The sequence below is a fragment of the Phasianus colchicus genome, chromosome 6, assembly GCF_987193195.1.
Source record: "Phasianus colchicus chromosome 6, bPhaCol1.hap1.1, whole genome shotgun sequence".
NCBI classification, from domain to species: domain Eukaryota; kingdom Metazoa; phylum Chordata; class Aves; order Galliformes; family Phasianidae; genus Phasianus; species Phasianus colchicus.
The window spans coordinates 52,950,162-52,977,902 of record NC_143441.1 but is presented as its reverse complement, the minus strand read 5'-3'; the positions used below and the strand labels follow the sequence as shown (position 1 = coordinate 52,977,902).

The following is a 27,741-nucleotide window of genomic DNA, read 5'->3' as shown; positions in this document are numbered from 1 at the left end:
ATTGAGAATAACCCAGGGTGGAAGGGACCTGAAAGCATCATCGAGTGCAGCTGCTGAGTAAGAGCTATACGAGGTTAAGTACAAAGTGATGTGTCGTTACCAGAGCACGTGGGTCAAAAAGAAGGGGCTTTCTGATTTCTTGGAAAGCCGAGGGTGTTGAGTAGAGTAAACAAACCTCTGTTATACAGAGCTGGAGGAGAAGATGGTGCAGACAGGCTGTGGCGTTCAGACCGTTGTCTCCTTTCATTCTGTTCTGTTATTTGATGAGCAATCCAGGCCTCAGTCAGGGGAAAGAAAAATGCTATAGCAGGTTTAAATCTGGCTGCACGCTGTTCAGCCCCAGCAGGTGAGCAGAGATGGAGCACAGCAGGGTGAGCCCCGAGCTGCTGCTGGAACCTGTGGGGCTGGGGCTCAGGGTGCAGGGATGGGCTGGGAGCAGAGGCTAGCCTTAGAGCTGAAGAAAGGCTTTGCATGGAGTTCAAGGGGTTGTTTTTAGCAATAGCTTGGGTCAGCATGATTTGGGCTCAGCGCAGAAGGGTGAAGCTTAGATCCATGGCCCAAGGGGGTGGGAGCTCCAGCAGGCTCAGCCTTAGCTTTGCTGCTGCAGGACTTCCATATGTGCAGTGTTGTGTTGTACGCTGCCTGCATCCCACACTGGGCTCCCGTGGGATGGCTGTGTGGCTTTGGTGTGGCTTTGGGTTGAAGGAGACGCTGTTAGGGCGTGCAGAAAGCCCTGTGCTGCAGGAAGGAGCCCCATGTGAGTCCATAACACGTCCATTGAAACGCCCCGTTCTCAGAGTCTCAGTTTTTAAACGCAAATGGCAAAAAGAAAAAGCACATAAAAGAACAGGAGTAATAATAGTCCAGAGCCTGATGTTAAAGCACGCAGGCAGCAGGCCTGTAACCCCACCTCCCTCCAACAGACATCCTCCTCAGTTCGCTGTGCAGATGCCCACTGACTTTTGGAGTCAGAGGTTTCCCAAATAGAGCTGTTGTGTTTCTGTGTGCCTGTGACAACGCTGTGGAAATAAACCTCTGGCGTCTTCTGTACAAAAATAGGACTTCAAGTGCCTTTGTTACAAAAATCAGAGAACCTGCCCCAGCCCAGGGTCGGATGTGTGTTCAGCAATGCTTTTTTGGGTCAGTGAGAATTGTTCCTGTGGAAGGAGCTGGGCGGGAGGAGCCCATTTTGGCTGTCACTGGCTGTTCTCTGGCTGCCTTGCTTGGCCATGCTTGCTTTCTCCGAGCTTCGTGTCGATCATGGAGCCGTTCAGGTGGGAGGAGGCCTCTGAGATCCACCTCCAGCCCAGCCTCCCCCCGCCATGCCCACCGATTGCGTCCCCCAGGCCCACATCCCACCTTTGTGATCCCATCTCTAAGAAGGGTCGTAAGGAGGATCTGGGAACCATCAGCCTGAGCTCGGAGCCCAGAAGGGTCATCTTGAGGGAGAGCACATCACATCACACACGGGTGTGGGACAGCCGGAGGACGAGGGCAGGCAGCGTGGGCTGATGAAGGGCAGGTCCTGCTTGAGCAGCCTGTGAGCAGGTGAGGCTCTGGTGGAGGAGGGAAGGGCTGTTGCTGTGGTCTGCCTGCGCTTCAGCGCAGCCTTTGGCCCTGTCTCCCACTGTACGGTGGAGAGGCTGGCAGCCCTTGGGCAGGTGCACTTTTTGCTGGGTAAGGAACTGACTGCGTGGCCAGGCCTGGAGAGTGGTGGGGAGCGGAGTCACGGCCAGCTGGTGCTCGGCCACAGGCGGAGCTCCCCAGGGTTGGTAGTGGGTCTGCACTGCTCCCCCAGTTTGCTGCTGACCCCAGACTGGAAGGACGTGTTGATCTGCCTGGGGGTAGGAAGGCCCCACAAGGGGAGCTGGATAGGCTGATCACTGCGCTGAGCCCGAAGTGATGAACTCCCATTGAACTTTGCAGCTCCTGACTGTGCATCTTCGCAGCGAGGTGACACTGGTTCTGACTGTCAGAAGCACTCAGCTCTTTTAGCATCCCAGCTTATGTAACAGCGTGGAATTTCATCAGGAAAGCAATAAATGCTTCTCCAATTGTCAGCACCATCTGAAATGCCCTCCAGGTTCTTGTGGACCCATCGTATCTTCCTGTTCTTCTCCGTCCAACTCGGTGGTGGATTTTAATTTGCTTTTCCCTGCAGCGAGGTCAGTTTTAACGTAACCTCATCCAGCTCTGGGTGCAGTGCAGGCTGCTGATAGCTAAACCTTTTTCATGTAGGTGCTTGTCTGCCCGTCCCTTTGATCCTGGGGCATGGGTGCAGCTTGTCTGCAGTGCACATCTGCAGGGGTTGGAGCCTTCCAGGGAGCGAGGCAAGAGTCTGAAGTTGCTGCTGTTGGTGGAGCAGTGCGAAGCGGAGGAGCCGGGATGCTCCCAGTGCAGCACACAGCTTCACATGGAGCATAAAACCATGCATGCTCCCAACTCTGCCTGCTGCCAGTGTTCATAGAACCATAGAATGGCCTGGAATGAAAAGGGCTAGTTTCAACCCCCCTGCTGTGTGCAGGTCGCCAACCAGCAGCCCAGGCTGCCCAGAGCCACATCCAGCCTGGCCTTGAATGCCTGCAGGGATGGGGCATCCACAGCCTCCTTAGGCAACCTGTTCCAACGTTGCTTCACGTTCCTTGCAGAGGAGGGTAGATGTGCCCTGCTGAGGCTGTGCAGCCTCGTTTCCTTTGTGGTCACCACAGATTGGTGGTGGGATGGGGATTGTTCCACCAAAACTGGGAGAGCTCTCTGTCTCGGTGGATGCCTTTGCGTGCCTGGCATCCCATGGAGATGCTGAACCAGTGCAGCAGTCTGAGCAAATTAGCTTGGGGATCAGCCATATGAAAGAAGCTCTTAAGCTTCTCTTTCCCTCTTTGCTTGCTTTGGCTCTGGCAGGGGCATCCCGTGGCTGCAGACTCATTAACTTAGAAGATACTTAACCTCTAGCTAGAGATCTGCCCTGCCAAGATTAGCATCTCCCCCAGTACAAAGGCTTTGCCACTGTAATCCCCTCCCCACAGTGCTGCTCTCCTGCCCCGTGCCCTGCAGCTTGGTGCGGAGGCACTCTGTGTGCTGGGACAGCCGCGCGTGGTGCTGCTCCGTGTGGATCAGCTCTCAGAGCAGACAGAAGTGCTGGCAGTGGCCGTGCTGAATGTTCTGCGTGTCCGGATCAGCTCGGGGAAGGCTGTGTGCATGGGATCCACGTTCCTGCTTTCAGAAGGGACTTTGCTGCGTAAGTGCTGTGAGGGGAATGCTTTTCTTCAGCTGAGATTTTGTCAGCTGTTACCTTCTGTTGGTTGACCTTAGCACTGGTCATAACGAGGTGTTCAGCTGTGAGCAGAGCTTTAATACTGGAGGTAATAGCAGGTTTGTGCTGTGTTTGCTGCTGTGTGGTGTTTGGAGCGCTTGGCTGCAGTGCTCCTTGGGGGAGTTCAGCTGGTGGTTTCTGTTTGCTCTGGGCACATGTGGTCCATCCCATGGGTGCCGCGGTGCTTAGCTCTGCAGAGCTGCGTTTGGAGCTGGGAAATCCTCTTTCCTGTAGTTTTCTGCCATCTCTTTCCTCGTCCTCCACTGGGCTGAGTTCAATGGGGAGGATCCAGGCGTGGGGATGGGGAGGGGGCAGACTGGCTGCAGGTGTCAGCTCTGCAGTTCCGTGGCCGGGGAAGCAGCGCACCATGCGTCCAGGAGTGGTGATGGGGTCGTTGCTCTCTCTTGATGTGGGAGCTGACGCAGCCCGCACTGCAGCCTGTGTTTGGCACGCTCACGGAGCCAGAGCAGCTCGAGGGGAGCTGCTGCTCCCAGCTGCACTGCACAGCTGCTGCTCCTACGCCGGCCATCAGCTGTGCCCTGTGCTGCTGGCTGCGAGCAGCGATGTGCTGCTGCTTCTGAGCCCCAGTTTCATCTGATGCCTCATTTGATGTTTCCCATCCAGGGGGCTGGCATCACACTGCACCAGGGGAGGCTCCGTTTGTGTTACAGGGACAATTCCTTCTCCAGAGGGTGATCAGTGCTGGCACAGCTGCCTGGGGGGGGAATGTCACCGTCCTGGAGGTGTTCCAGGGCCAGGGGATGTGGCACTGGGCAAATGGGCAGTGGGCATGGTGGGGGGTGGGTGGGAGTGGTGGCCTCAGCTTCTTCTCCAGCCTGAATGGTTCTGTGATTCCATGGGTGGACACAGTGGGGGTGGGCTGACAGTTGGACTCGGTGATGGTAGAGGTTTGGTGGTTCTGTGATTCTATGATACTGATCACACAGCATCACAGAATGGCTTGGGTTGGAAAGGACCTCAAGGATCATGAAGTTTTAACCCCCCCACCACAGGCAGGGCCACCAACCTCCACATTTCATACCAGCCCAGGCTGCCCAGGGTCCTCATCAGCTCCTGTGGCCATGGCAAATGTGGGCACAAAGCAGCAGAGAACCACTGGCAGAACCTCACTGGGATGCCAGCAGCATCTGTGGGGCTGCATCATGGCCATGGGCATCGCTCCCCTCGTGGGCAGAAACTGCATTTATTCCAGAGCCATTCTCTGATGATGTTTACACATCAGAAGGGAGGCAGTGCTTTGTAATTACAGGCATCACAGTGTGCATTTCCACTCTCTGGCCTTCAGAGTGCATGCAGAGGTCAGTTTATTGCTGTGTAGCTGGGTCAGCACTGCAGCAGCTCTCCTGCAGTCATGAACTCCCATTAAGGCATTAGCATCTGTCTTTCCTCCCTTGTCAGAGCAGGACATTGTCACACAGTCATGGAACCACTGCGTGGTTGGCTTGGAAGTGACCCCACAGCCCCTGCCCTCAACCCCTGCCGTGGGCTGCCTGCCCCCAACTCGGGCTGCCCAGGGACCAGCCGTGGCCTTGGGCACCTCCAGGGGTGGGCAGCACAGCTCTGGGCAGTGCCAGCATCTAATCTTCCCCTCTTTTAGTCTGAAGCCATTTCCTTTCCAGCTTTCCTTGCCCGCGTGGAAGCCATTGGCCTTCGGTGTGTGGATGCATATGGAGACCTGGTGTTGTGAGCTGGGGGGAGTTTGGGTTTGGGAAGATATCCAAATAAAGGCCTTGCAGGTATTCAGGGAAGGCATTCCCTAAGATGATCTGATCTTCCTTGTAACTGGAAGCAAGCTGTGCTCCTGTTCTTTGCTGCCAGGTGTGGTTGGGGCTGTGCTGCCAGCTCTGGGGGTGAGCTCCCAAAGATGCTGCCATGGGTTGTCCAGCGTTTGGCAGTAGGACAGCACTGTGTGTGAGCTCTGTGTTCTTGGTCCTGTTTGTCATTTTCTGATGCAGAAGTGCCCATTATTCTGCATCTCGCATCTAAACTATGCATCAAAGCAATAGGAAAAGAGCTATGAACTCTTGGCCAACAGTTGGTGCTGTTTGTTGCCTTTTCGATGCTATATCATTCAGGAATAAATTTTTAATTGTTTTGATTTATTATTTCTGTATTGACTGCACCACTTTCCTCTCCAATTTCAGTGTTCCCAGGAGAAATCATGGATGAAAAGCTGTCCTATAAGGAATTCCTCGACCGCAACGACACGTGGGCCATGGATGACAGAGAGCTGTGCTTTGAGCCACAGCCTGTGTTCAAACCCATGGAGATGGCAGGTATGCCCCTGGTGCTCTCAGCTGTAGCACCACTCCTCGGTCACTTCTGTAACACAGCAGAGCCCTCACATCCATCCCTAAGGCTTCCTTCTCCTGCTTCGTGCTCACACCTTCCTTAGAATGTGTTGCTGTGTTTTCCTAAAATGTGGAACCTCATCACACCAGAGAGAACTGCTGTCAGCCTGGAGCTGAGCCCAGCCCCTGCCCTGCCCTGGAGCACAGCCTGGCACATCTGCAGGCAGTGCCATGTGCCCTGCACCTACACAGATACCTTTTCTTCCAACACCCACTTTTCTTTTCACACAGAATCACAGAATCACAAAATGGCTGGGTTGGAAGGGACCCCAAGGATCACGAAGCTCCAACCCCCCACCAATGCAGGGCCACCAACCTCCACATTTCACAGCAGCCCAGGCTGCCCAGGGCCCCATCCAACCTGGCCTTGAGCACCTCCAGGGACTTCTCTTGCTTTTGATAAAAAATTATGGGAAATGACTTGCTAGTTTTTGAGGTAGGAAGAACGTATGTGCTGCCCAGACTGCAGCAGGCTGCCAGCCTGGGAAAGACAGTGGCAGAAACAGGACAAAACCTGATGTTTTTAAGGATTTTTGAACACGGCGGACCTGTTCACTAAGTAACCTTCTTGCTGTCTGAATCTTGTATTTTCTAAGATGCTCTGTGAAGCAATTCTGTATTGTTACAATGGTGAGAGATGATTCATGTGACAACTGGAAGCAAAGAGCCTTTAGTTTCTGAAGTGCAGCTTTTCCCCTGTTGCTGTGTTAGATGGAAGAGTGGGATGTTGGAGCTGCACTCCATAGCCAGGTGATGCTACAGACGATGGGGGCGATTTAAATACTGAGCCCATCGCACTGTGTTCTCTTGGCCTGAATGAAATGAATGTGAAATGAAGCGAGTCTGTGGGTTATCTAGTGCAGAAACCATTTTCTAAAGTGTATTCTGAAGCCAGACATTGTACTGGCATCTCAAATAGTCTGATGGATTTATAAGAGATTGCACGATGCTCACTCCAGTGTGACATTTTGGAGCACAATGAACAGTGGCAGTTGTGCTGTCATCTCCTGATATAGCACGTCTGACATTTAAAAATATATTAAAAAAAAAGAGAGATAATGAAAGCCTTCAACTGAAGCTCCTTTAATTGTGCTTAATCCAAAGAGATCTGCGTGGTGTCTGAAATTCCGTGTGGGGAATGGGAGGGGGCTGTGAGCCATGGGGAGGTTTGTGTGCGAGGGGAAGGCCATGTTTCCATCCCTTTGCAGCCTTACAGCACATGGCTGTGTTGAGGCACAGTGAGCAGCTCATGGGAAGCTCATCTCTGTAGCATTTCCTTGTCAGAGTGATGGCATTCTGGTGAGATACCCATCTACAGCATACAGGGGGATAAGGGTTCTTGGTGCAGCCAGTTACCATCTGAATTGCAGTCAGTTTTCATTTCTAGGCAGTCTGAGCAGCCAGCCCTGGTTTCTGTTGGCATGCAGTCTAATGATGGAGGTACTGGCCCTCATCTTGCAGGCAGCTTTCCTTGGAGGTCCTTCCCTCTGCCATGCTGATACCACCTCTGTGGTGGCACTGCATGCATCTCTATGCCAACAATCCTATGCCACGTTGTTTCTTCAGCCACACAGTAATGCTGCCTCATTCTGTGTCCCTCAGACCCCTTTGGCATGCACCGAGGGGAGAACCTGCCAGGCCTGTCCTTTCCTCCTGACATGAAGAATGTGCAGCTCTTCACAGACCACGCTGACACTTCCAGAGACATCCATGGTGAGTTCCTCCTCAGCGCTCATTCTGGTGGCCATTTGTTGGTGTCTTCTCCATTGACTTGCATGTGCTGAAAGCTGTTTAGCTGATAAGACCATATCATCTCTTTGCACAGTTATTTTGTGTGCCTGGAGACATTCCAGTGGCTGCTTCCAGGAAGGTCTCTTTTGAAGTGCCTCCCTGTAGAAGGAGATAGGGCACTGCACCCATTGAGTTGGGCTGGAGTTGCCAGTGGCTCTTACCTTCAGTGCTGAACACCCAATTTCCATGAGCCTTTCCCACCAAGGGAGCTTCAGTGCCTGGGCTTTGCATCTGATGTGCTTGTTAACAGGAATTCGCAGGAGCAGAAGCACTCATTTACTGTCTCAGACCTTGTTGGAAAAAAACATGTATAGAGTTCACAATACGAAGGAGCACCAACTGATCGAGTTGGTGACAAATTTTATGTAAGCTGCTTGTGAGCAGAGCAGTGTCATCTATTTTGCAGGTGCTGTAGACTTAAAATTGTGGAGGGGAGTTGTTAGAGGCAGCACAGGACTGACAAACAGCTTTTTATTTCTTCAGTGCCACATGGGTCTGTGATGGTACCCGAGCAACCTTTCCTGGGGTCCCCCTATTGCCCTGCAGAGGTCTTGGACCCGTCAGCCTTCATGGGCCTCGATTCAGCTGCAGAATTTCTGCAAGACAAAGCAGGTGAGAAACAGATGTTTTGCCATCACCATCTGTCTTACTCTGGTTGGGTTTGGAGGATGTGCCTCTGGAAATTCTCAATGTAATACTCCTAAAGAACCTTGGGGGAGGTATCACAGAATGATAGAATGGCCTGGGTTGCAAAGGAGCACAGTGCTCCTCCAGTTCCAACCCCCTGCTGTGTGCAGGTCACCAACCAGCAGCCCAGGCTGCCCAGAGCCACATCCAGCCTGGCCTTGAATGCCTGCAGGGATGGGGCATCCACAGCCTCCTTGGGCAACCTGTTCCAGTGCCTCACCACCTCTGCATGAAAAACTTCCTCCTCATATCCAACCCAAACCTCCCCTGTCTCACTTTAAAGCCATTCCCCCTTGTCCTCTCACCATCCACCCTCACAAACAGCCGTTCCCCTCCTGTTTATCCGCTCCCTTCAAGTACTGAAGGCCACAGTGAGGTCTCCCTGCAGCCTTCTCTTCTCCAAAGTAGAACAGGCAGTACAGAGAGTGAGTCAAGTTTCCGAAGTATCCCATTGGAAACCCCAGTCCTTGGTCAGTGTGAATGTTCTAAAGCTACTTTGGAGATGAATATTCCATCGAGCAAAGATTCTCACTTCTCAAAGAGGTGGTGGTTCCCCATCCCTGGAGTCGTTGGGTGACAGAGGATGGGCTCTGAGCACCTGGTGAGGCTGGGGCTGTCCCTGTGCACTGCAAGGCCATTTAGGTTCCCTTCCAGCTCAAACCATTCTGTGGTTCTGTGATTGTCCAGACCTGCTCTGTCAGCTCCTGGGATCAGTGCTGGATACAACTCCTCTGTGATGCAAGCTGTGGTTGTAGTGATTGCAGAAGAGCACAGTGTTCTGATGGCATTCCTAAAGTGAACTGATAAGTTGTTACCCAAGAGTGAAGTCAGAAAAGCAGCAGTTGATCCCTTGAGCAAAGAGCTTTAAAAATGAAGCAGTGTTGGGCCAGGACTGACTGTGTTGTGTTTTCCACAGTGCCTGAAGATCATTGGATGGGAGCTCAGCATTACGCAAAGGGACCGGATGCCTCTTTCTTTGCTGAGCCACCAGGTAAAAATAGTTCTGAGTTGATCTATGGGAACTGTCTGTAGAGTTTGTGAAGAGCAGAAGCAGAGCCTCTGTCCTCATCTGCCTTTCCAAGAAACAAAAAGCAGTGGATAAATGAAAGTCAGATTTTCTGGGGTGGTACAAATCAGGGCTGTGTGTTCACTCCCAAGGGTCTACTTCATTTTGGTAAAGGAGCAAAGAGGAGACCCCTTCAGCACTGCTGGTGGATCTGCAGTGGTTTTGGAGCTCAGGGCTCCCTTAGAGCTGGGTGCTGTACTGCTGGGTGCTGCACAGTGCTGCTGTAGTGATTCCCATAGCATGCTGTGTGTTCCTATACTGCCCAAATCGTTCCTCTGATGACAGAGGAGCAACTCGCATCCCAAGTCCAGGAGGTGAAGCTGTTTGCTGAGGTCAGTTCTTAATAAACTGTTCTTTGTGCCCAGTGTCCCCCGCAGTCCCCGGAGCAGAAGTGCTGACTGTACCGGAGTGCCCTGCAGCAGCAGCTCCTTACTTTGTTCCTACGGCGTTAGCAGCATCCCCAGCAGAGGCCAAAGCTGCTGAGGCACCAGAAGGTAACACTGCACTCATCTTTAGGGTATTTATTGATAGACAGCAAGGGACTCGTGCTACATGTTTGTTTCCTCACCATTTTATTCAGCAGTAAAATCAAAATCCTTAAAGAGAACAAAGGAACCACCCCCCTTTTGGTTTTGTTCAGTGGAATGTTGGTTTTATCACAGTGGGACTTCATTGATTTCCCTAATGGCAGTGAGTAGAGATTGTTTTTGAACCTCAGCTGTGCATCTCAGGTATCGGGGTCACCACGTAGAGCTGCTGCCTGCAGTGGCTGAACCTGAGGGCAGCACTGACACTGGGGCTCCTGATAATGTGGCCTTTCATAATCATCACGGAATCACAGAATGGCCTGGGTTGCAAAGGAGCACAATGCTCATCCAGTTCCAACCCCCTGCTATGTGCAGGGTCACCAACCAGCAGCCCAGGCTGCCCAGAGCCACATCCAGCCTGGCCTTGGATGCCTGCAGGGATGGGGCATCCACAGCCTCCTTGGGCAACCTGTTCCAGTGCCTCCCCACCCTCTGTGTGAAAAACTTCCTCCTCATATCCAACCTAAACCTCCCCTGTCTCAGTTTAAAACCATTGCAAGCTAAAGCTGGAAAATTCCCTTCAGGGGATCTTTGTGAGCACCAGCTTAAGTGCAGAGATATCTGATAGTGCTAGGAGCTGGCAAATGTTATTTTGAAACCAACAGCTCAAGTCTTAGTAGATATTGAGAACTGGCTGACTGGCAGAGCACAGAGGGTTGTCATTGGCGGTGCAGAGTCTGGTTGGAGACCTGTAACCAGCGGTGTTCCCCAGGGGTCGGTGCTGGGACCGGTCCTGTTCAACATCTTCATCAATGACCTTGATGAGGGGGTAGTGGCCACCCTCAGCAAGTTTGCTGATGATACGAAGTTGGGAGGATTGGCTGACACGCCTGAAGGCTGTGCTGCCATTCAGCGAGACCTGGACAGGCTGGAGAGCTGGGCAGTAAGAAACCAGATGAAGTTTAACAAAAGCAAGTGTAGAGTCTTGCACCTAGGGAGGAATAATTCCATGCACCGGTACAGGTTGGGGGATGACCTGCTGGAGAGGAGCTCTGCAGAGAGGGACCTGGGTGTCCTGGTGGACGACAGGTTGGCCATGAGCCAGCAGTGTGCCCTTGTGGCCAATGGCATTCTGGGGTGCATTAAAAGGAGCGTGGCCAGCAGGTCGAGGGAGGTGATCCTCCCCCTCTACTCTGCCCTGGTAAGGCCTCATCTGGAGTACTGTGTCCAGTTCTGGGCTCCCCAGTACAAAAAAGACAGGGATCTCTTGGAAAGAGTCCAGCGGAGGGCCACAAAGATGGTGAAGGGCCTGGAGCATCTCCCCTATGAGGAAAGGCTAAGTGAACTGGGTCTGTTTAGCCTTGAGAAGAGAAGACTGAGAGGGGACCTGATCCAGGTCTATAAATATCTAAGGTGTGGGGGGCAAAGTGGCGAGGCCAGACTCTTTTCAGCAGTGTGCGGAGACAGGACAAGGGGAAATGGCCAGAAGCTGGAGCACAGGAAGTTCCGCACCAATGTGCGCAAGAACTTCTTTACGGTGAGGTGACGGAGCAGTGGAACAGGCTGCCCAGGGAGGTGGTGGAGTCTCCTTCTCTGGAGATATTCAAGACCCGCCTGGACGCCTACCTGTGCGACCTGGTGTAGGGAGCCTGCTTTGGCAGGGGGTTGGACTCGATGATCTCTGGAGGTCCCTTCCAACCCCTACGATTCTGTGATTCTGTGATTCTGTGATAATGTGTAAAAATGAACGAGGCCACGTTGGGTATGGAAAAACAGAGCAACTGGTGGTTCACTGGAGGTGGTGCCATCTCTATCAATGTGCAGAGAGTGAGAAGAGGGGAGAGGGAGCCCTCTGTTCCCCAGCCATAGCCTGTGCTGTCAGGTGTTCACGTTCTTTATTTTTTGCTCATTTCTGCCATCTGTGTTTCTGTAGCAGATGCTGAGAGCGTTGTTGCCTTGGATGCAGAGCAAGCTGGGCCCGTCCTGGTAGGGGACACGAAGCCTCCTCATGCTGTGGATACTGGATCTGCTCCTCCAGCAGAAGCTGAGCCCCCCCAGGGCACGGATGTGGGCTTTGCCCCTGCAGCAGAGTCCAAACCTCCCAGTGCTGCTGCTGCATCCCCCCCACTGCTGGATGCTGCCTGGAGCCCAGCAGCAGACACTCAGCCCCGCTGCGCCGTGGATTTGGAGTTCTCCCCAGCAGCAGATGCAGATCCTCACCGTGCTGTGGATCTGACATTTGCCCCCGCAGCTGATGCTGAGTCTCATCGTGCTGCAGATTCGGAGTTTACCTTTCCAGCAGAAGTGGACCATCTTCATGCTATGGATTCCAGCACTGCTCCAGCAGTGGATGCCAAACCTTCTCCTGTAGATTCAAGTTTTGTCTCTGCACCAGAAGCAAAGTCTGTCTGTGCAGCTGACACTGAAATCACTGCACTGAAAGAGCTGGTGACATCCAAGCCCTCTGCTGAGCATGACAAGTCCCCCTCCCACGAAGCTCCTGCAGGTGAGTTCCTGTGCCCAAAAGCTTCCTTCAGCCTTGAAATGATGTGGCAGGTGGCACACCAAGGAGCAGCAGTGGCACCCAGGCTCCTGGTGGGATAATGGAGTGCTGCAGAGTCTGTGGGATGGCACAAGGGGAAATGCTTGCAAACTAATAGAGGGGAGATTTAGATGGATATAAGGAAGAAGTTCATACACTAAGGACAGTGAGGCACTGCACAGGTTGCAGTGAGAGGTGGTGGTGCCCCATCCCTGCAGACACCCACAGTCAGGGGATGGGCTGTGAGCACTGGTGGAGCTGTGGGTGTCCCTGTGCATCGCAGAGGGATGGACTACAGTGCCTTCCAACTCAAACCATTCTGTGATTCTGTGATACAGATCTGCTTTAGCAGGATGTTTAAACTTTCAGGAGGGGAGAGCTGGTAGGGAGTGATCCCAAAGCAGGTTATCACTGCTTCCTTCAGAAGACGGGGATTAATTGAGGAGGTGATTTTATCTTAGTTCATCTGATCCAAATTAATGCCATTTTTTATTCTCTGCATTCCATTTTCAGAAACAACTGCAAGCATGGAACAAGAACCAAAAGCCCCAGAAGGTTATGTTGATGTTTCATTAGAGAAAGCGAAGGACAGCTCACCGTCTGCCAGCCACCATGCTGAGCACCTTCCAGCACCAACCAACCATCTCCCAGAACCCACAGGTGAGGAGCTCAGACCAGCAGTGAAACCACTTTGCTCTCAGCTGAAGGCGCATGAGTTCTTTCTCAGACATTTTTTCTTATTCTCACAAAGGACAGAGCAACAGAAGATTTACTGGTGAGGTTGTGAACATCATGCAGGGAGTGTGTTACAAATAGACCATAGAGTTACAGAACCACTGAGGCTGGAAAAGACCCCTGAGGTCCCCCATAGAATGGCCCGGGTTGAAAAGGACCACAGTGATCATCTCGGTTCAACCCTCTGCTATGTACAGGGTTGCCAACCACCAGACCAGGCTGCCCAGAGCCACATCCAGCCTCATGTCCAGCCCCAGTCCACCCCATCATGCCCACTGACTGTGTCCACCAGTGCTCTGACTTCAGAGATGTCCATTGTGGAGTTTCCTGTTTCCACCCATGTTTGTTGTATCAGCATTTTTCACAGTCTCTGAACCATGGTCTCCAATGTGGGTGTTTTACAACTTGAAGCTTGTTTTAATTGCCAAGCTGGGAATTTGGTAGTGTTTGTGTGGGTATCTTCCAAAGTACATGTGAATATATTCCAGGGTGCCTATGAATCATCAAATGGCCAGGATTGGAAGGGACCTCAAGGATCACGAAGCTCCAACCCCCTCATCACCAATGCAGGGCCACCAACCTCCACATTTCACAGCAGCCCAGGCTGCCCAGGGCCCCATCCAACCTGGCCTTGAACACCTCAGGGATGGACGGGGCATCCACAGCCTCTCTGGGCAGCTGTTCAGCACCTCACCACTCTCACAGCAAACAACTTCCCCCTCACATCCACCTGAAATCTGCCCTCCCTCAATTCCAACCATTTCCCCTTGTCCTGCTGTTATCTCCCCTTTCCAAGAGCTGACTCCCCTCCTGTCTGTAGGCTCCCTTGAGGTGCTGAAGGCTGCAATGATTCACCCCGCAGCCTTCTGTTCTCCATGCTGAACAAGCCCAGCTCCCTCAGCCTGTCTTTGTAGTGGAGGTGCTGCAGTCCCTGATCATCTTTGTGGCTCCTCTGGACCCTCTCCAACAGCTCCCTGTCTTTCTTGTACTGGGGGCTCCAGACCTGGATGCAGTGCTGCAGTGTGGGCCCTATGAGGGCAGAGCAGAGAGGGACAATCACCTCCCTGTCCCTGATGGCCACCCCTCTTCTGGTGGAGTCCAGGATACCATTGGCCTTCCAAGCTACAAGAGCACACTGCTGGCTCATGGTCAGTTTTTCATCTACCAGGACCTCCAGCTTCTCCTCTGCAGGGCTGTTGTCAAGGACTGCTCCTTCCAGTCTAGATATATAGATACTTCCAGTCCAGTATAGATGCCTGGGATTCCTCCAGCCCTGTGCCTTTGCTGTGCTGAAGCTCATTAGGTTACTTGGGCCCACCTTTCCAGTCTGTTGAGGTCCCTCTGAATGACATCCCTTCCTTCCAGTATTTCAACCACACCACTCAGCTTGGTGTCATGCATACTGGATGATGACATTGGATAGGGATGCCATGCTGGTAATGGAGCATTTGTCCATCTGTTTTACAGTGGAGAGTGCATATAGTCAACATTCAGTTGATTTTTTTTAATTTTTGTTTATGTTGTTATTACTTGTTAATTAACAATCTCACCCTGTGTCTGTGAGCACCACTGTGGCCTTTGCTCCACACTTTACCCATACCTTGGCACATCAGCCAAAATACAAAACTGCTTCTTACCATGGGATGGTGGGGAGATAATAAATGGTCAGCTATCAGACCTTATCATCTTCATCCCTGCTAAAAGTAAAATAGAACCTAAACCCTTCCCAGCAGCTTGTTTTGAATGGATGGTTTCTGTATTCACTAAGGCTGGTCGTATGTTTTTGTATTTCAGTTTTTCTTTTCAATTTCAGTTCCAGTAGAAACAAAAGAAGACACAGCACTAGAAAACAAAGAGCTCCCTTCAGAGCAGTGCGTTACTGCTGTGGATGTCCCTGCAATGGAGCAGCAGAAGGAGGAGACTGAGCAGAACCACATCCAGCACACGGAGCCCCCGCAAGAAGCAGCCCTGCAAGAGCCTGCAGGTAGAACATAAACAGCACTTTGCTTTTAGGAAGGAAATTCCTTTGGGAGCTGCTCACCTTTTCCCACTGACTGCTCTGCCACCTGAGCAAGCAAAAAAGGTTTTGCACCAATGAGCTGTGCGGTTTCTTTGCATCCCTCAGAGGTTCTGCTTGCACTCTGCCTCTGTTTGCTGTGCTCCCTCTCTTTTCCCCTCCTTGTTCATGGCACCAAAAGCCCACATGTGGCTGCTGCTACTGATTTATCACCAGTACTGTCTTAGATCTGTTGTAGAATAGAGGAACTTGCCATCTTTTTGCCATTACCACCGTTTTTTTTTAGGGTTTGGTTTTTTTTTTGGCATTAAATGAACCATTAATTCTTATTGCAATACTCCCAGTGAAGACCTCCTTCCAAATTGGATTTTATAATTAACCAGAGGAGAAGGTGATTTTTTCCCTGCTCCACTAACGCAGCCCCTCCAGTGAGCCATCACTGCTTGCATGTGTGGCTGGAGGCTGACTTGTGGCCCGGGGCTCGCTGGCAGATGATGGATGCTCCCTTGGAATCAGTGGCTGTAGCTAAGGAGACCCGGTGCTGCTTAGAGCTGAGCACAGCAGGTGATTCTGATGCACTGTGAGTGCTGGGGCCGTAGCTCCTTGCAGCCCTGCCCCCCCACGCTCCTCTTCCCACCAAAGCTCTATTTTTACATTATGGAAGGCTGCCCTTTAGAGAGATAAAAAGTCTATCTGTGATCTTGTGCTGAGACAACGTAGGTCCTTAATGCACTTCTGACAAGAGTTAAGGTGTCCTTACAGGAACTAATGCTCCTCAGTGGGGTCAGAGTTATTGGGAGTTGTGCATTTTTAAATAGCATCGACGAGTTTATCGGTAACAGTTTAAATTGTTTGGTGTGTGAATGCCTTTCCCAGCCCCACCGAGGACTTCGACCTCCTGCTGGAGAGCTGAAGTCACGTTTGCAACTGTGCCTCTGTATTTGATTGCAGCCAGTGGTCGCTTTGATGTTTGAGCAGGCTTCCTGTATTCCAGGTCCGCCTCCTGCACAAACGAGGCAAGCTAACAAACCGAGCGGCCGCGGGGTTGGCCGAGCACAGCCTGCCCTGCTGCCCACTGCAGATGGAGCAGAGGAGCGTCCCGTAGGTCCCCCTCCGCAGAAGAGCTCTGAGCCTGGAGCAGAGCAGTGCTGTGCTGCAGAGCTGCCGCGCGCTGCCGGAGCTGCCCTGCACAGCACATCTGCACCCAGGAGGGCAGCAGAGCCTCTCCCAGAGCTCACGCAGAGCTGCAGAGATGCGCCGCGGGAGAGCTGGGATATGGAAGGTGCTCTGGCTATGGGCAAGAAAAAGAAAAAGAAACCGAAACAAAGGAGAAACCAGCTGCCGAGAGCCGTGGAGTTCTGGGATGAGAACACGGCAGTCTGCAGAGCTCCTAAGAGTTCTCCGTTGGCTGTTGAGTTGCAAAAAGCAGCTGTTGGGCCCAGCGTGCATGCAGAGCTGTTGGTTGCCTCAGGAAACAGAGCTTCAGACGTGCCAAAGGATGCTGCAGTAATAACTGGGAGTCACATCGCGGATGATCCAAGCGGCCGTGTAATGCCAGCGCTGGGCACCAGGAGCAGCGCGCCGTTCAAATCGGAGAAAAATAGAGACATCATGAGAGCAGAGGAAATGGGAGGTGACAGCTCGATGGTGCAATGCGAAGGGAAAGGAAAGGTGCCCTCAGAGCAGAGAGGAGTGGCTGAGGTGGGGGAGCCCATAGCAGCAGAGGTGCCAGCCATGTCTGTGGGAAGGTTTCCTGATAGAAATGGGAAGAGGGAGGGCAGGGAGCCAGCGTGGGCTGACCTGAAGGCATCTCCTTCTGCAGCCATCGATATAAGCAAGGTAGAAACTCCTGCAGAGATTAAACCTTCCCAGATTCTCCCTTCTGATAAAGGTAAGGATGCTAAGGGTGTACCTCCCAAGCACAAAGCACCCGGTGACAGCAGCTGCGAGCTTCAGGCTCCCAGTGGGTCACTGGGAGAAGCAGCACTGGAGAGTGGTGAGCTAAACAAAGAGCTGAGCAATGGATCCTTCCGAGCACCTCCTCCAGCCCCATCCAGCCTGCTTCCCGACAAGCCAAGGGCAGCAGATGGAGCTAAGCTGGCATCCCCCAGTGAGCACGGGGCCGTTGGCTTAAGTGCTTCTGAGGGAGTATTGAAGACCCCAGATACCACCCAAGTGTCTGTTATGCCATTAATGGCTCAGAACCCTGAGGAAGGCATCGCTCTGCAGAACAGGAAGGCTGATGGTTCTGCTGAGCTGCCAGCTCAAATGGAAGGCAGAGCTGCTCCTGCTGAGGCAGCACGCAGAGGTACAGCAGCGTATTCCCCTGACAGAAACAAAGGGAATGGGTTTATTGCAGGGGAGCAGCAGACTGGAAGAGACCTCGGTGTTGCACACGGGATGGACAGACCTAAAAAAAAGCGCAGTGAAGGGAAAGGCAGAAAAGTGAGAGGATTCTCTGAGCTGGGTCTGGAGGATGCGGGCGCTGATGGAGTGAGGATGGGGGAGGTGATGAGGGAAAGGCCTTTCCCTGATAGAGGCGGGGAGGGAGGTTATTCTGCCAGGGGACACTCATCAGCAGACAAGCCCAAAAAGAGGGGTAGTGATGGGAGGAGTAAAAAAGGAGAAAAAAGCTTTTTCCAGGAGCCTTTTGTGGAGGGTAAGATGGGCATTAATAGCTCTCCTGACAGAGCTGGTACAGCTCAGGAGGTCAGCAGTGAGAGGGGCTGTGTCACTGCTGTGTGCTTCCAGGAGAACACATTGGATGTAACTGCAGCACAAAGACCCATTGAGAGAGTAACAGAGGAGCCCAGAGAAAATGCTGGGAAATGGGAGATGGCTGAGCTGGGGGCTTTGGGCCAACAGTTCCTTCCAGCGGGTAGGAGAGATGATACAAAGCATCTCGCCGTGGCTGACACCATCAGCACAACAAAGGAGGTCAATGTTGTGGGTGAGGGCAGAGAGGCTGGAAATGCTTCTCCAGGTGGATTGGTTGGGATGGGTTCTGATGCAGACAAACGTAGGAAAAGGAGTAGTGATGGGAAAAGGAAAAGGAGTGAGAAAGGTCCTTCTGGGCTGACAGCTGTCCTGGACACCGGGGTGGGAGCTCTTCCAAGCAAAGAGAAGAGCAATGAAGAAATGAAGGAAATGGCCTCTGGGAAGGAGAAGGTGCCTGGTTCTGAAAGAGGAATTTTGCTGGAGAACGTGACAGCTGTAACAAAGGAGGTGTTGGAAAAGCCTAAAGGAGAGGGTAGAAGTTCCTCTCATCAGCCAGCTCTTTCAGGCCATAAAACAGAGCCAGAAATAGGCAGTGCTAATGAAACATGGCCCAGTGCTAAGTGTAAGGAGACAGATGTTCATACAGCAGAGCACAGGGCAGACACGGGGATGGCAGGTGGTCCCACCACGGAGATGGAGGCAGACAGACATGAGGAAAAAGGCAGAGGGGTGAAAGGCAGAGAGGCTGAGGGTGGCCGTGGGCAGTCTGTAGCACCAGGTCTGGGTATAATCCCTGCTGTGGGTGGAGAGGTGGGAAATGCTCAACAAATTCAGTCTAAAGAGAACAATTTCAGTGCTTCAGTAAGTCTGCTAGGTGACACAAGTGATGCTACTAAAGCACAAGCTGCTGCTGTACCTCTGGAGCCAGAGAAGCTGAGCACAAGGGATAAAGAGAGATGCCAAGGGGCAGCAGTTGGCCCAGAGCTCCTCCTGGAGCCCAGCACAGGAGCAGAGTCGTGTCCTCCTCCTGGCAGCAGAGCAGTCAGCCTTCCTGGTGCAGAGCATCCTGCAGAGGTGGGTCACAGCTCAGCCACTGAGAGATCTAAAAAGAGAGGTAGCGAGGGAGGAGGTAAAAAGCCCAAAGCTGGCCCTGAGCAGCCACCCATGGGGCCTGAGATGGAGCTTGGGATGGAAGAAATGGGCTTTGTGGATGAGAACAGAAATATCAGTTTCCCCATTGGCTCTCAAATGCTTTGGGATAATCAGGGAAACCACATGGAGCCCTTGGCCTGGGGGGCACATGGGGGGCTGCCTTCAGCTGGAGTGGCAGTGGAGGGGAGCAGCAAGGAGCCTGGATCCAGCAATGGGAAGGAGGTGTGCAGCCAAACGCTGCCTGTGCATCCCACGGCTGTGGGGCACGAAGAGCCTGGGAAAGAGGGGCCAAAGAAAGGGGAGGATGGAGCCAAAGAAACCACTGCCCAGGGCGGGTTGGAGGCGGATGGACCGCTTTCTTCTGGTCGTTCAGCACAGCAAGGCGTTCAGTCAAGAAAGGATGAAGTTCTGCTTTCTCCTGCGGTGAAGGTGGATGATAGAGGGACTGATAAAAAGCAAAGCAGTGCCAGCACTGCCTCTGCCCTTCCCCAGGAGGTGGTGGGCGCACAGCACCGCCCCACACCCGGCGGTGCCCGAGGGGTGGGGGGAGAAGGAGGGGTCCCCTCTGGGGAGAAAGGTGCTGTGGCAGTTGGGAGCGGAGCATTGCAGGCTGCAGTGGAAGGGCTGATGGGGAAGGACAGCGAGGGGAGCGGCGCGGGTGCAGCCATGGAGGGCGCCCAGCACCTGTGTGGGTCGGGAGGTGAAGCGGAGGCGGCCGGTGTGGGTCTGACTGCTGCCCCAACATCCCACACCCACCCCGAGGACGGCAGCGACGTGCGGCGCCGAACCGCAGAAGGCGATGCTGGAGGAGCCCACCCTGCTCAGGAAAAGGAGGGAGCTGACCCAAGGGCGGCCCCGGAGGCAAAGAAGGAGCGAGCGAAAGGCGCGGAGCAGCTGAAGGGCTACATGAGACCCACCAAGGCCAGAGGGCTGCCCGCGCTGCCGGCCCGGCCCGCTGCTCCGGAGGGGGAGAAGCAGAGGCAGCTGAGAGGCAGCGCTGTGAGCCGGCCCAGGCAAGGCAAAGGTGTGTGCGTGTGATGGGCTGGCAGCAAAACCCGGAGCTTGCGTGCGAGCATCGCTGCTCGGCGGCATGACCACGTCACCCTAATCCTCGGTGGCACCAGCGAGCGGGGCATGAGCGGTGTGTTGGCTGATCCTAAAAGGCTGCTGGTTCTGCTTGCCTGGCGCACAGTGCTAATTCCCAAACCTTAAAAGATTCACAGTTTGGTCTGAGTTCCAGAACTAGATGATTTTTTAATTCGTTCCAAGTTGATTTCCGTATAAATTTTGTAGCACTCTGAATTTCGAAGCAAACTTGCACTTCTCGGTGTTAAGTTCCATTAGCTTCTCCTCATCGGAGACCAAAAGTGGCATCCGTGTGGGATGCTGCAGTGAACCATCGCCGTCACTGCGCAGCGTCGGTGCCACCAAAGGGCAGGAGCTGCATATTCCCACGGCAGGGAACGTTCCCTGTCGCTGTCACGTTATGGGTTTGGTTTTAATGCCGCTCCGGGCCAAGCGCAGCCATCTGCTCCCCTCCTGCAGCTGGTCTGTGGCTTTGCCTTAAGGCACCTTGAGCATCTTTGTACAAAGCACACCCCCTGCCAGAGCAACCACTGTGCTGGAGCAGAGCAGAACAGCAGAACCCCGCGCTGATGGGCTTTGGGACTCTCCGCTGAGGATGGACTGGAGGGGTTGGTGCTGTTTGCCTGGCTGCTGACCAAGGAACAGATGGCATTAATTTCATAGAGTGAAAGGAAGTTCCTGGGAACTTCAGGATGGAGACTGTAGTCATGATACAGATGGTATGTCAAATAACACCCTGGCTTTTCTGCTCAGCCCGAGCCTTCCTCGGGAAAAATTGGTGTCTGGGGGTCACGGAGGTCGGGTGCCTCATCCCCACTCCTTCTGCCTTGTCATCAGGCGTGGAAGTTGGGTCTGTTCCTGCAGAGTTCCTCGCTGCCAGTTTGCATGATGCAGTCACTAACTTAACAACCGTCGAGCTCGAGTGCGCCTTAACATGCTGGTCAGGTTGTGGAGAGGTTCTGTAATTTTAATGAGCGTTGCATAACCCAAAGTAGTTCTATTTTGGTGGAAGTGGTGTTCTCTGCATGAACTTGTGCCTGCAGAAGTAACGTTCTTTGGTGCATGATGCTACAAAATGGGAAAGCTAAAGACAGCGTCATCCTTCTTATAGAGATATCTGTGTGTATATAACCTTTCCTTCTTCTCTGGAAGTTATTATTTTCCTTGCTAATCGCTGTGTTTAAGGGGGTGGTATCCTGGTAGGAGACCCATGCAGAAAAGAAACTGGAGGAGCACATCAGGTAAATGCAGGTGGTGCAGCAGGGGCTCTTCCATTTCCTTCTGCTGCTGCTCAGTGAGTGGCAACACGGCAGCAATGTCTGAGCTGAGTCCCCATGTGGAGTTTGAGGGGTGTGGATTGCCTTGGGCTGCATCAGAGGATGAGTGAGTGCATGCATCACTTGAACGCAAGTCAGAAGTGGAAATCAGGGAAAGGAAAGTGTTGGGATCCAAGACCATGAACATATGTGCTTCTTTGCTGGATAGAGAAGGAGTTGAAGAGAGCCAAGAGATGGCATGGTAGTCCAAATGTTCATGAGATTGATTGGGCCATGGGCTGTCCTTGCTGATGGGGCCAAGGGTTGGACTTGCTGATTGGGTCAGGGATTGTAGTCAGCAGTGGGGCCATGGGCTGTGGTTGCTGATGGGGTCATGGGTTGTACTCACCAGTGGGGTCATAGGCTGTGGGTGATGGTGGGGTCAGGGATTGTACTCAGCAGTGGGGCCATGGGTTGTGCTTGATGGTGGGGCCATGGGTTGTGGTTGGTGATGGAGCCAAGGGTTGTACTTGCCAGTGGGGCCATGGGTTGTACTTGCTGGTGAGGTCAGGGCTTGTAGCCACCAATGGGGCCATGAGCTGTGGTTGATGAAGAGCTCTGGGTTGTACTTTGGTAGTACTTGCCTTCTATCTGCTTCATTCTCCTGTTAAGATGACGCTCAGCAGACCGTGGCCAGCACTTTGTGTGTGTTAGGTGGGACTGTGAAGCTTATACTTGGCAACATCTAATAGAGAATCATGGAATAACATATCCTGAGTTGGACCATCTGCACACGGGAGCTGCTTTGTTGCCCCAGGGGGCAGTCAGTGATGCGTGATCAGAATAATGTGGATATTTTGGACAATCTTCTGCTGAGGTTTGGTAACTGAAATCTCTTCAGAGGCAGGCTGAAGTCTCACACTGTGTTCTAGAATAACAGGACGGCGCTCCAAAATGCATCAGCTCCTGCATGAACTGCTAAAATAGGTCTGGGCCCGGTGATACGGCTCCCTGGGGAGCCATGGCAACAGTGATGCTGCAGATTTCTTGCTGACGAGGTTGTGTGTCTTGGATAAACTTTCCCTGCAAACTTCTGTGGTTTTTTTTTAATTATTATTTTCTAATTTCAACAGCAGTTTAAAGTTAGGAAACATCAGGAAGTAGCTCTGTTCGTGCAATTTGAATTTGATCTTTTGTGCATCTTTTGTATTTGTTTCAGCTTCTCATTTTTGTTGTTGCCAACGTAAGAGCTGCCCCAGATTCTTCAGCAAAAGTTTTGTGCCCTTGGATGCTGGGGGCAGCTGATGATCAGAGTTCAATGCTTCCACAGTCACCCCTCATCCCTACAGAGGCTGCAGTCCTCCTGTGGGACCCCACGCTGTAATTGGGTTTGTCCTAACGAGGAACGGAACGCTGGGCTGCCACCACTGGGATGTGTCCCCTAACAACAGAGCTGTTCTGTAAGGATGCTTTCTTAACAATCAGAATAACATCACAGCACATTAATGAAGCCATGGGCTGTACTCACCAGTGGGGCCATGGGCTGAAGTTGCCTGTGGGGCCGTGAGCTGTGCTTGATGATCTGCTGATTATCCCAGATAGGTTAGGAGGTGGAAGGCAGACAGTGGCACCAGCCAGTTCTCCTGTCAGCACTGTGTTTATGAAGCAACAAGAGCACTTGGCTCTTATCTCCTTTTCCTCCAAAAAGCAGCAGTGTTTATTCAGTCCTGCTTCATGGAGGTATCAGTTCCAGTGTTAATTCAGAGGTGAGTATAGAGGCAGTGTAGTGGGCTGCTAGGTACCCAGAGGCCCCTCTGTGTGGTGTTTCTCAGTTCGTAGCTCCAAAGGTGTTCCTGTGAGGATGTGCTCCTATAAGGTTGTGTCCCTGCAGACACCCAAGGTCAGAGGGTGGGCTGTGAGCACTGATGGAGCTGTGGGTGTCCCTGTGCATTGCCTGGAGTGGGACCAGATGGAAGGGTCCCTTCCAACCCAAACCATTCAATGCTTCTGTATGCAAGCTCCAAAGTAAACTGCAGTTGCATGGATGATCTTGGGGGGTCGAAACTCATTGTGGTCCTTTTCAACCCAGGCCATTCTGTGATGCTTGAAGACCCCTCCCAGCCTCACTGTCCTGTTCTGTTCCAGCTGGGATTTGGGCTGTGGACAACCTGTCCTGTAAGCAGTCAGCCTGTGCTGAGCGTGGCTCCATGCCTCGTGGTTCAGAGCTATGATGGCTGGATGCTGAGCGTTCTGCTTCGCCTTTGTATCTCCCAGACAGGTTTCTTGGGGGATAAATGAGGGGTGTGAGCACCTTAGCACCCTGCAGGTCCTGTCTGCATGGTGAGGGTGTGGGAGTCCCAGCGGGTGTGTGAGCTCACGGCCCTGCAATGTGCCTGGCAGTGGAGTGTGAGGGATGGGTCTGGTCAGCCTGATCACCAGCTGTTATTGGTAACGATGCTTAATTAGAGACGATGTTGGTTGGAGACGCTGGCGAGGAGGAGCTCATCCTGGAAAGCGATGTTGCCTTAGAAACCGGCGCAAAGGACTGCACAGAAATGATTGTGTTAGATTAAAAAAAAAAAAAGAAAGCAGCGAAGGCATTAGGAGGGATCAGTAATAGCTTCAGGAGTGCAGCAAAAATAGAAACGCTGTGCTGATCCATCTGCCGGGGCTGGGAGCCGCGGGGTGGGCGCTGCCATCACTGCTGCCAGCCGTGAGTGCAGCTGCACCGCGACCTCCGGAGCGGTGGGAGGCCTTTGGTGGGACGTGGGACGTCTTCCTTGCGGAGTCCTTCCCACAGGGAGGGCGTCAGCGCGTGTGGGACCCGGCAGGGCGCAGGAGCTGCACTGAGGCCTGCCGACTCCTCAGAGCTCCCACCGTGGGTTGCGCCGCCATTTTGTGTCGAATCCTCAACAAGGAAGGTGGTGGAGAGCCACGTGGGTGGGGAAATCCCAGATCTGGTGTTTGAAGAGTAGTAACCCTGCCTTAAAGGGTGAGAAAGCAGTGGTGGGTTTCCTGTCCAGCAGTCTAACACCCTGCTGGTCCAGCAGATCTTAGCACGAGTCCTTCCCCGTATGAGGTGGTTCTTTCTAAAGCCCTCCACGTCCTCTTGTCTGGCCATCCCCCCTCCTTTCCTGCTTATCTTCCATTGCCCAGCACTGTTTCTGCTATAATGATTAAGAAAACAAAAACTTTGCAAGACTTTTTAGGAAGAATGGGGACCAAAGCTCTGGAATGGGGCTGCTGGCCCTGCGCTGCGTGCGTTGGCCAACTGGTCCTTGCTCAAAGCTGAGCACTGAGAAGGGAGGTGGTGGGGTCACCAAACAAAGACAGGCTGAGGGAGCTGGGCTTGTTCAGCATGGAGAACAGAAGGCTGCGGGGTGAATCATTGCAGCCTTCAGCACCTCAAGGGAGCCTACAGACAGGAGGGGAGTCAGCTCTTGGGAAGGGGAGATAACAGCAGGACAAGGGGAAATGGTTGGAAGCTGAGGGAGGGCAGATTTCAGTTGGATGTGAGGGGGAAGTTGTTTGCTGTGAGAGTGGTGAGGTGCTGGAACAGCTGCCCAGAGAGGCTGTGGATGCCCCGTCCATCCCTGCAGGTGTTCAAGGCCAGGTTGGATGGGGCCCTGGGCAGCCTGGGCTGCTGTGAAATGTGGAGGTTGGTGGCCCTGCATTGGTGGGGGGTTGGAGCTTCGTGATCCTTGAGGTCCCTTCCAACCCAACCATTCTGTGATGCTGTGATTCTGTGTAACAGCACTTAGATGGGACCAGATGGCTTCAGGGCTCTTCCATTTTTGGGACCATGCTCCGAGTGAGGAAGTGCTTGCAAACATTAATCCCACCTCAGTTAAGAGAGCAAATGCAAGCCTCGAGCCGAGCTCCCATTTCCACTGGAAGACACCCATGAATATTTTATTTTTAAAATAAAAGCCGTGGAGGCCTTTTGAGCAGTGGAGCTTGTGGGTGGAAGTATTCTGGTTAATTAGAGGGTGTTGTGGAAGATGTATATAACTTACAGCTCCTGAGTCATTGTTTTTAAATATAGCACAGTCTTAAAGCCGGAGCTCCGCCGGCACGGCTGGCTGTGTGGATGGCAGCGCTTCTCAGCAGGTTCAATTCAGGGGGCGTAGCACAGGCTGTAAAAATACTCTGTGCTCAGCCAGACGCTGGGGGAGCTGCCCTGCGTGGCGGCTGGGGAGGAGTGGTGGTGGTCCCGGTGGTGATGGTTGGGAGGGGGTCCTCCGTGGAACCAGGGAACAGCAGTGAGGGCGCAGAGCGCGGGGAGGTGCGGGGCTGTGCGTGGAGCCGGCAGGCACTGCGTGCAGTGGAAGCCAGGCAGGTCCAAAGCATCACCCGGCGTGTTTTATTTTCTTTCTATTTAAATGAGGGAAATAAGAAGTCGGGCTCGTGGTGCTGAAAGCTACAAACCCTCTGCTGCCTGGGATGTGGTCCTGCTGGCTCTGCCCGCCTGCCCGTAGGAGCAGTGCCGTTTGTGCTGTGTGAGCCCAAAGCTCTCGTTGCAGCAGCACAGTGGTCACCGAGTCCAAAGCACACGTTAACGTTGGCTGCAAACAAAGCCCCTCTGCTGGCAGTCGCTGCACTGTGCTGTGCTCAGGGAGAACTCCTGTCTGGGTTTAGGGTTTGTGCCAGGGGAGGAAAACGCTGACCTCCATTCATTGGTATTCCTGAGAGCGGCTCATCAGGGGGAATTAATGGTTGTAAAGGCACTGATTGTAACACGGTGTGGTGGAAGGAAAGGAGGAGGCACCGTTTCCAGCAATGTGCAGCTGCCAGAAGTGCTGCTCTTAGAAAATCATCTCCCCGAGAGCGCTGAAACCCCGCGAGCGTCCGACCAGAGCCCCACCGGCGCTATGGAAATCTGCAGAGCCAAAGAGGAGCACAGGGGCGGGCAGGCAGCGGTCGGGAGAGTGGCAGCGGTGGGCAGGAAGGGGTGGGAGAGGGGCGGGGGGACGGGAGGGAGCTGCCGTGAGTCGGGGGCGCGCAGCATCACAGCCGCGCTGAGCCGCACAGCGCCGGAGACGCCGAGCTCCAGAGATGTCTCTCTCCAACCAGCAGCCCGCTGCCCTGTCCGAGTACAGCCAGCTGTGCAAGGGCAAGGCTGAGAGCTTCTCGGAAGCCTTCCGCTGCATGGAGACCCCGAAAGACTTCGGGAAAACGGAATTCGAATGGCAGAGGACGGAGGGGAAGCTGAATGAGATCGGCTTGAATGTGAACTCGGGGGGACCGATGAAGGACGGGCTGGTTAAGAACGCCGGCTTCACGGATGAGGACAAGCTGTGCTTCTTTGAAGGCAAATTAGACAAAGAGCTAAAAATAGCTCAGAAAGACAAAAGAGAAATTGAGGTGCAAGGCAAAGCGTACCAGGCGGCTGCGGGTCACCTTGAGAGCTGGTCTTTGATCGCCGACGCCTTCCCTTCGGCTGAGGGGAGCTTTGCAAACCCCAAAACGACCGATTTCCACGTGGGGCCAACAGGAGCTGAGCAACCGTGCCCTGGGCTGGGCAAAACCGCAGCCATCACCGACCAGGAGAAGGCAGCCGGGAGGGCCGGGGTGGAGAGCCGGAGCCAGGCAGAGCCCAGCCCTCGGTCTGTGCCGGCGAGCGATCCTGGGAAGAGCAGCAAGGAGCAGGAGATCAGCGTCTGGAACCCCAATTTCCACCCTGTCCTGCCTAATGATTCGGGCTGTAACGAAGCAGCCGTGAAAAAAGATGGAGCTCCCAGCTATTGTGTGGTCGGGGTGGTTAATGACAACTATGTGCAGAGTGGATTTTCTTCTTCCTCGACCGCCGCGAAGATGGAGCCCCCAACCACCACCGTCGAGCTGGCACAAGATGACTCCAAAAGTCACTTCAGTAACGCCGCCGAGATGGAGGAGGAGATGGAGGAAAAGCTGAGCTGTGCAGATGATGGTTTTCTGAACAGAGCTGCCCAGCAAAGGAAGGCGATGAGGCGTGCCATGTCTGAGTGCTCGCACTTGTCCGTGCCCCTAACCCTTAACCTGGCCGACAAGTACCCGGAGCCGGTGCTCCGCGAAGACGTGGCCACCGGGCTGCTGTCCCCCAGCAGCAGCCTGAGCCAATGCTCCAGCCCCACGGCCAGGAAGCAGAGCGCTGCCATCAAGAGGTCGATGACGGTGGCAGAAGAGCAGGCGGCCGGCGTTGGGTCGGGCACAGAGCTGCCCAGTTTGGTGGTACGGGAGCATCCAGAGGGCGCGGCCGAGGAGCCGAACTCCAAGAAGAAAGAGGAGCGCGGCGGGGTGGGCAGGAAGGAGCTGAGCAGCCCCAGTGCGTATCACAGCAAGCTGGAGCAAATCCCTGAGATGGGCTGCCTTGACAGAGGGAGGGAGGAGGGGAAGGGGGAGAAGAGAGATGCCACCGGGGGAGCTGCCGGCGCTGAGCCTCCGAAAAGCAAAAGCGCCGAGATGGAATCCAGCAAAGCTGCTCTGCTGGAAAGGAAAGA

At 53.5% G+C, this 27,741-nt stretch overlaps 1 protein-coding gene across 10 annotated transcripts in view; it reads left to right on the top strand.

The window, feature by feature from the left end:
- MAP4 (microtubule associated protein 4) overlaps positions 1 to 27,741 on the top strand; it is a 120,060-nt gene that overhangs the window by 63,295 nt on the left and 29,024 nt on the right. For 9 of the 10 annotated variants that reach the window (XM_031608287.2, XM_031608288.2, XM_090143285.1 and 6 more), the window contains 9 exons: positions 5,479 to 5,610; positions 7,288 to 7,398; positions 7,960 to 8,088; positions 9,080 to 9,154; positions 9,595 to 9,723; positions 11,690 to 12,262; positions 12,812 to 12,958; positions 14,847 to 15,017; positions 16,045 to 19,944. In XM_031608287.2, the coding sequence (XP_031464147.2) occupies positions 5,479 to 5,610; positions 7,288 to 7,398; positions 7,960 to 8,088; positions 9,080 to 9,154; positions 9,595 to 9,723; positions 11,690 to 12,262; positions 12,812 to 12,958; positions 14,847 to 15,017; positions 16,045 to 19,944 (5,367 nt within the window). The remainder of the gene's footprint in view (positions 1 to 5,478; positions 5,611 to 7,287; positions 7,399 to 7,959; positions 8,089 to 9,079; positions 9,155 to 9,594; positions 9,724 to 11,689; positions 12,263 to 12,811; positions 12,959 to 14,846; positions 15,018 to 16,044; positions 19,945 to 27,741) is intronic. The other variant, XM_031608289.2, reaches the window with a different exon arrangement.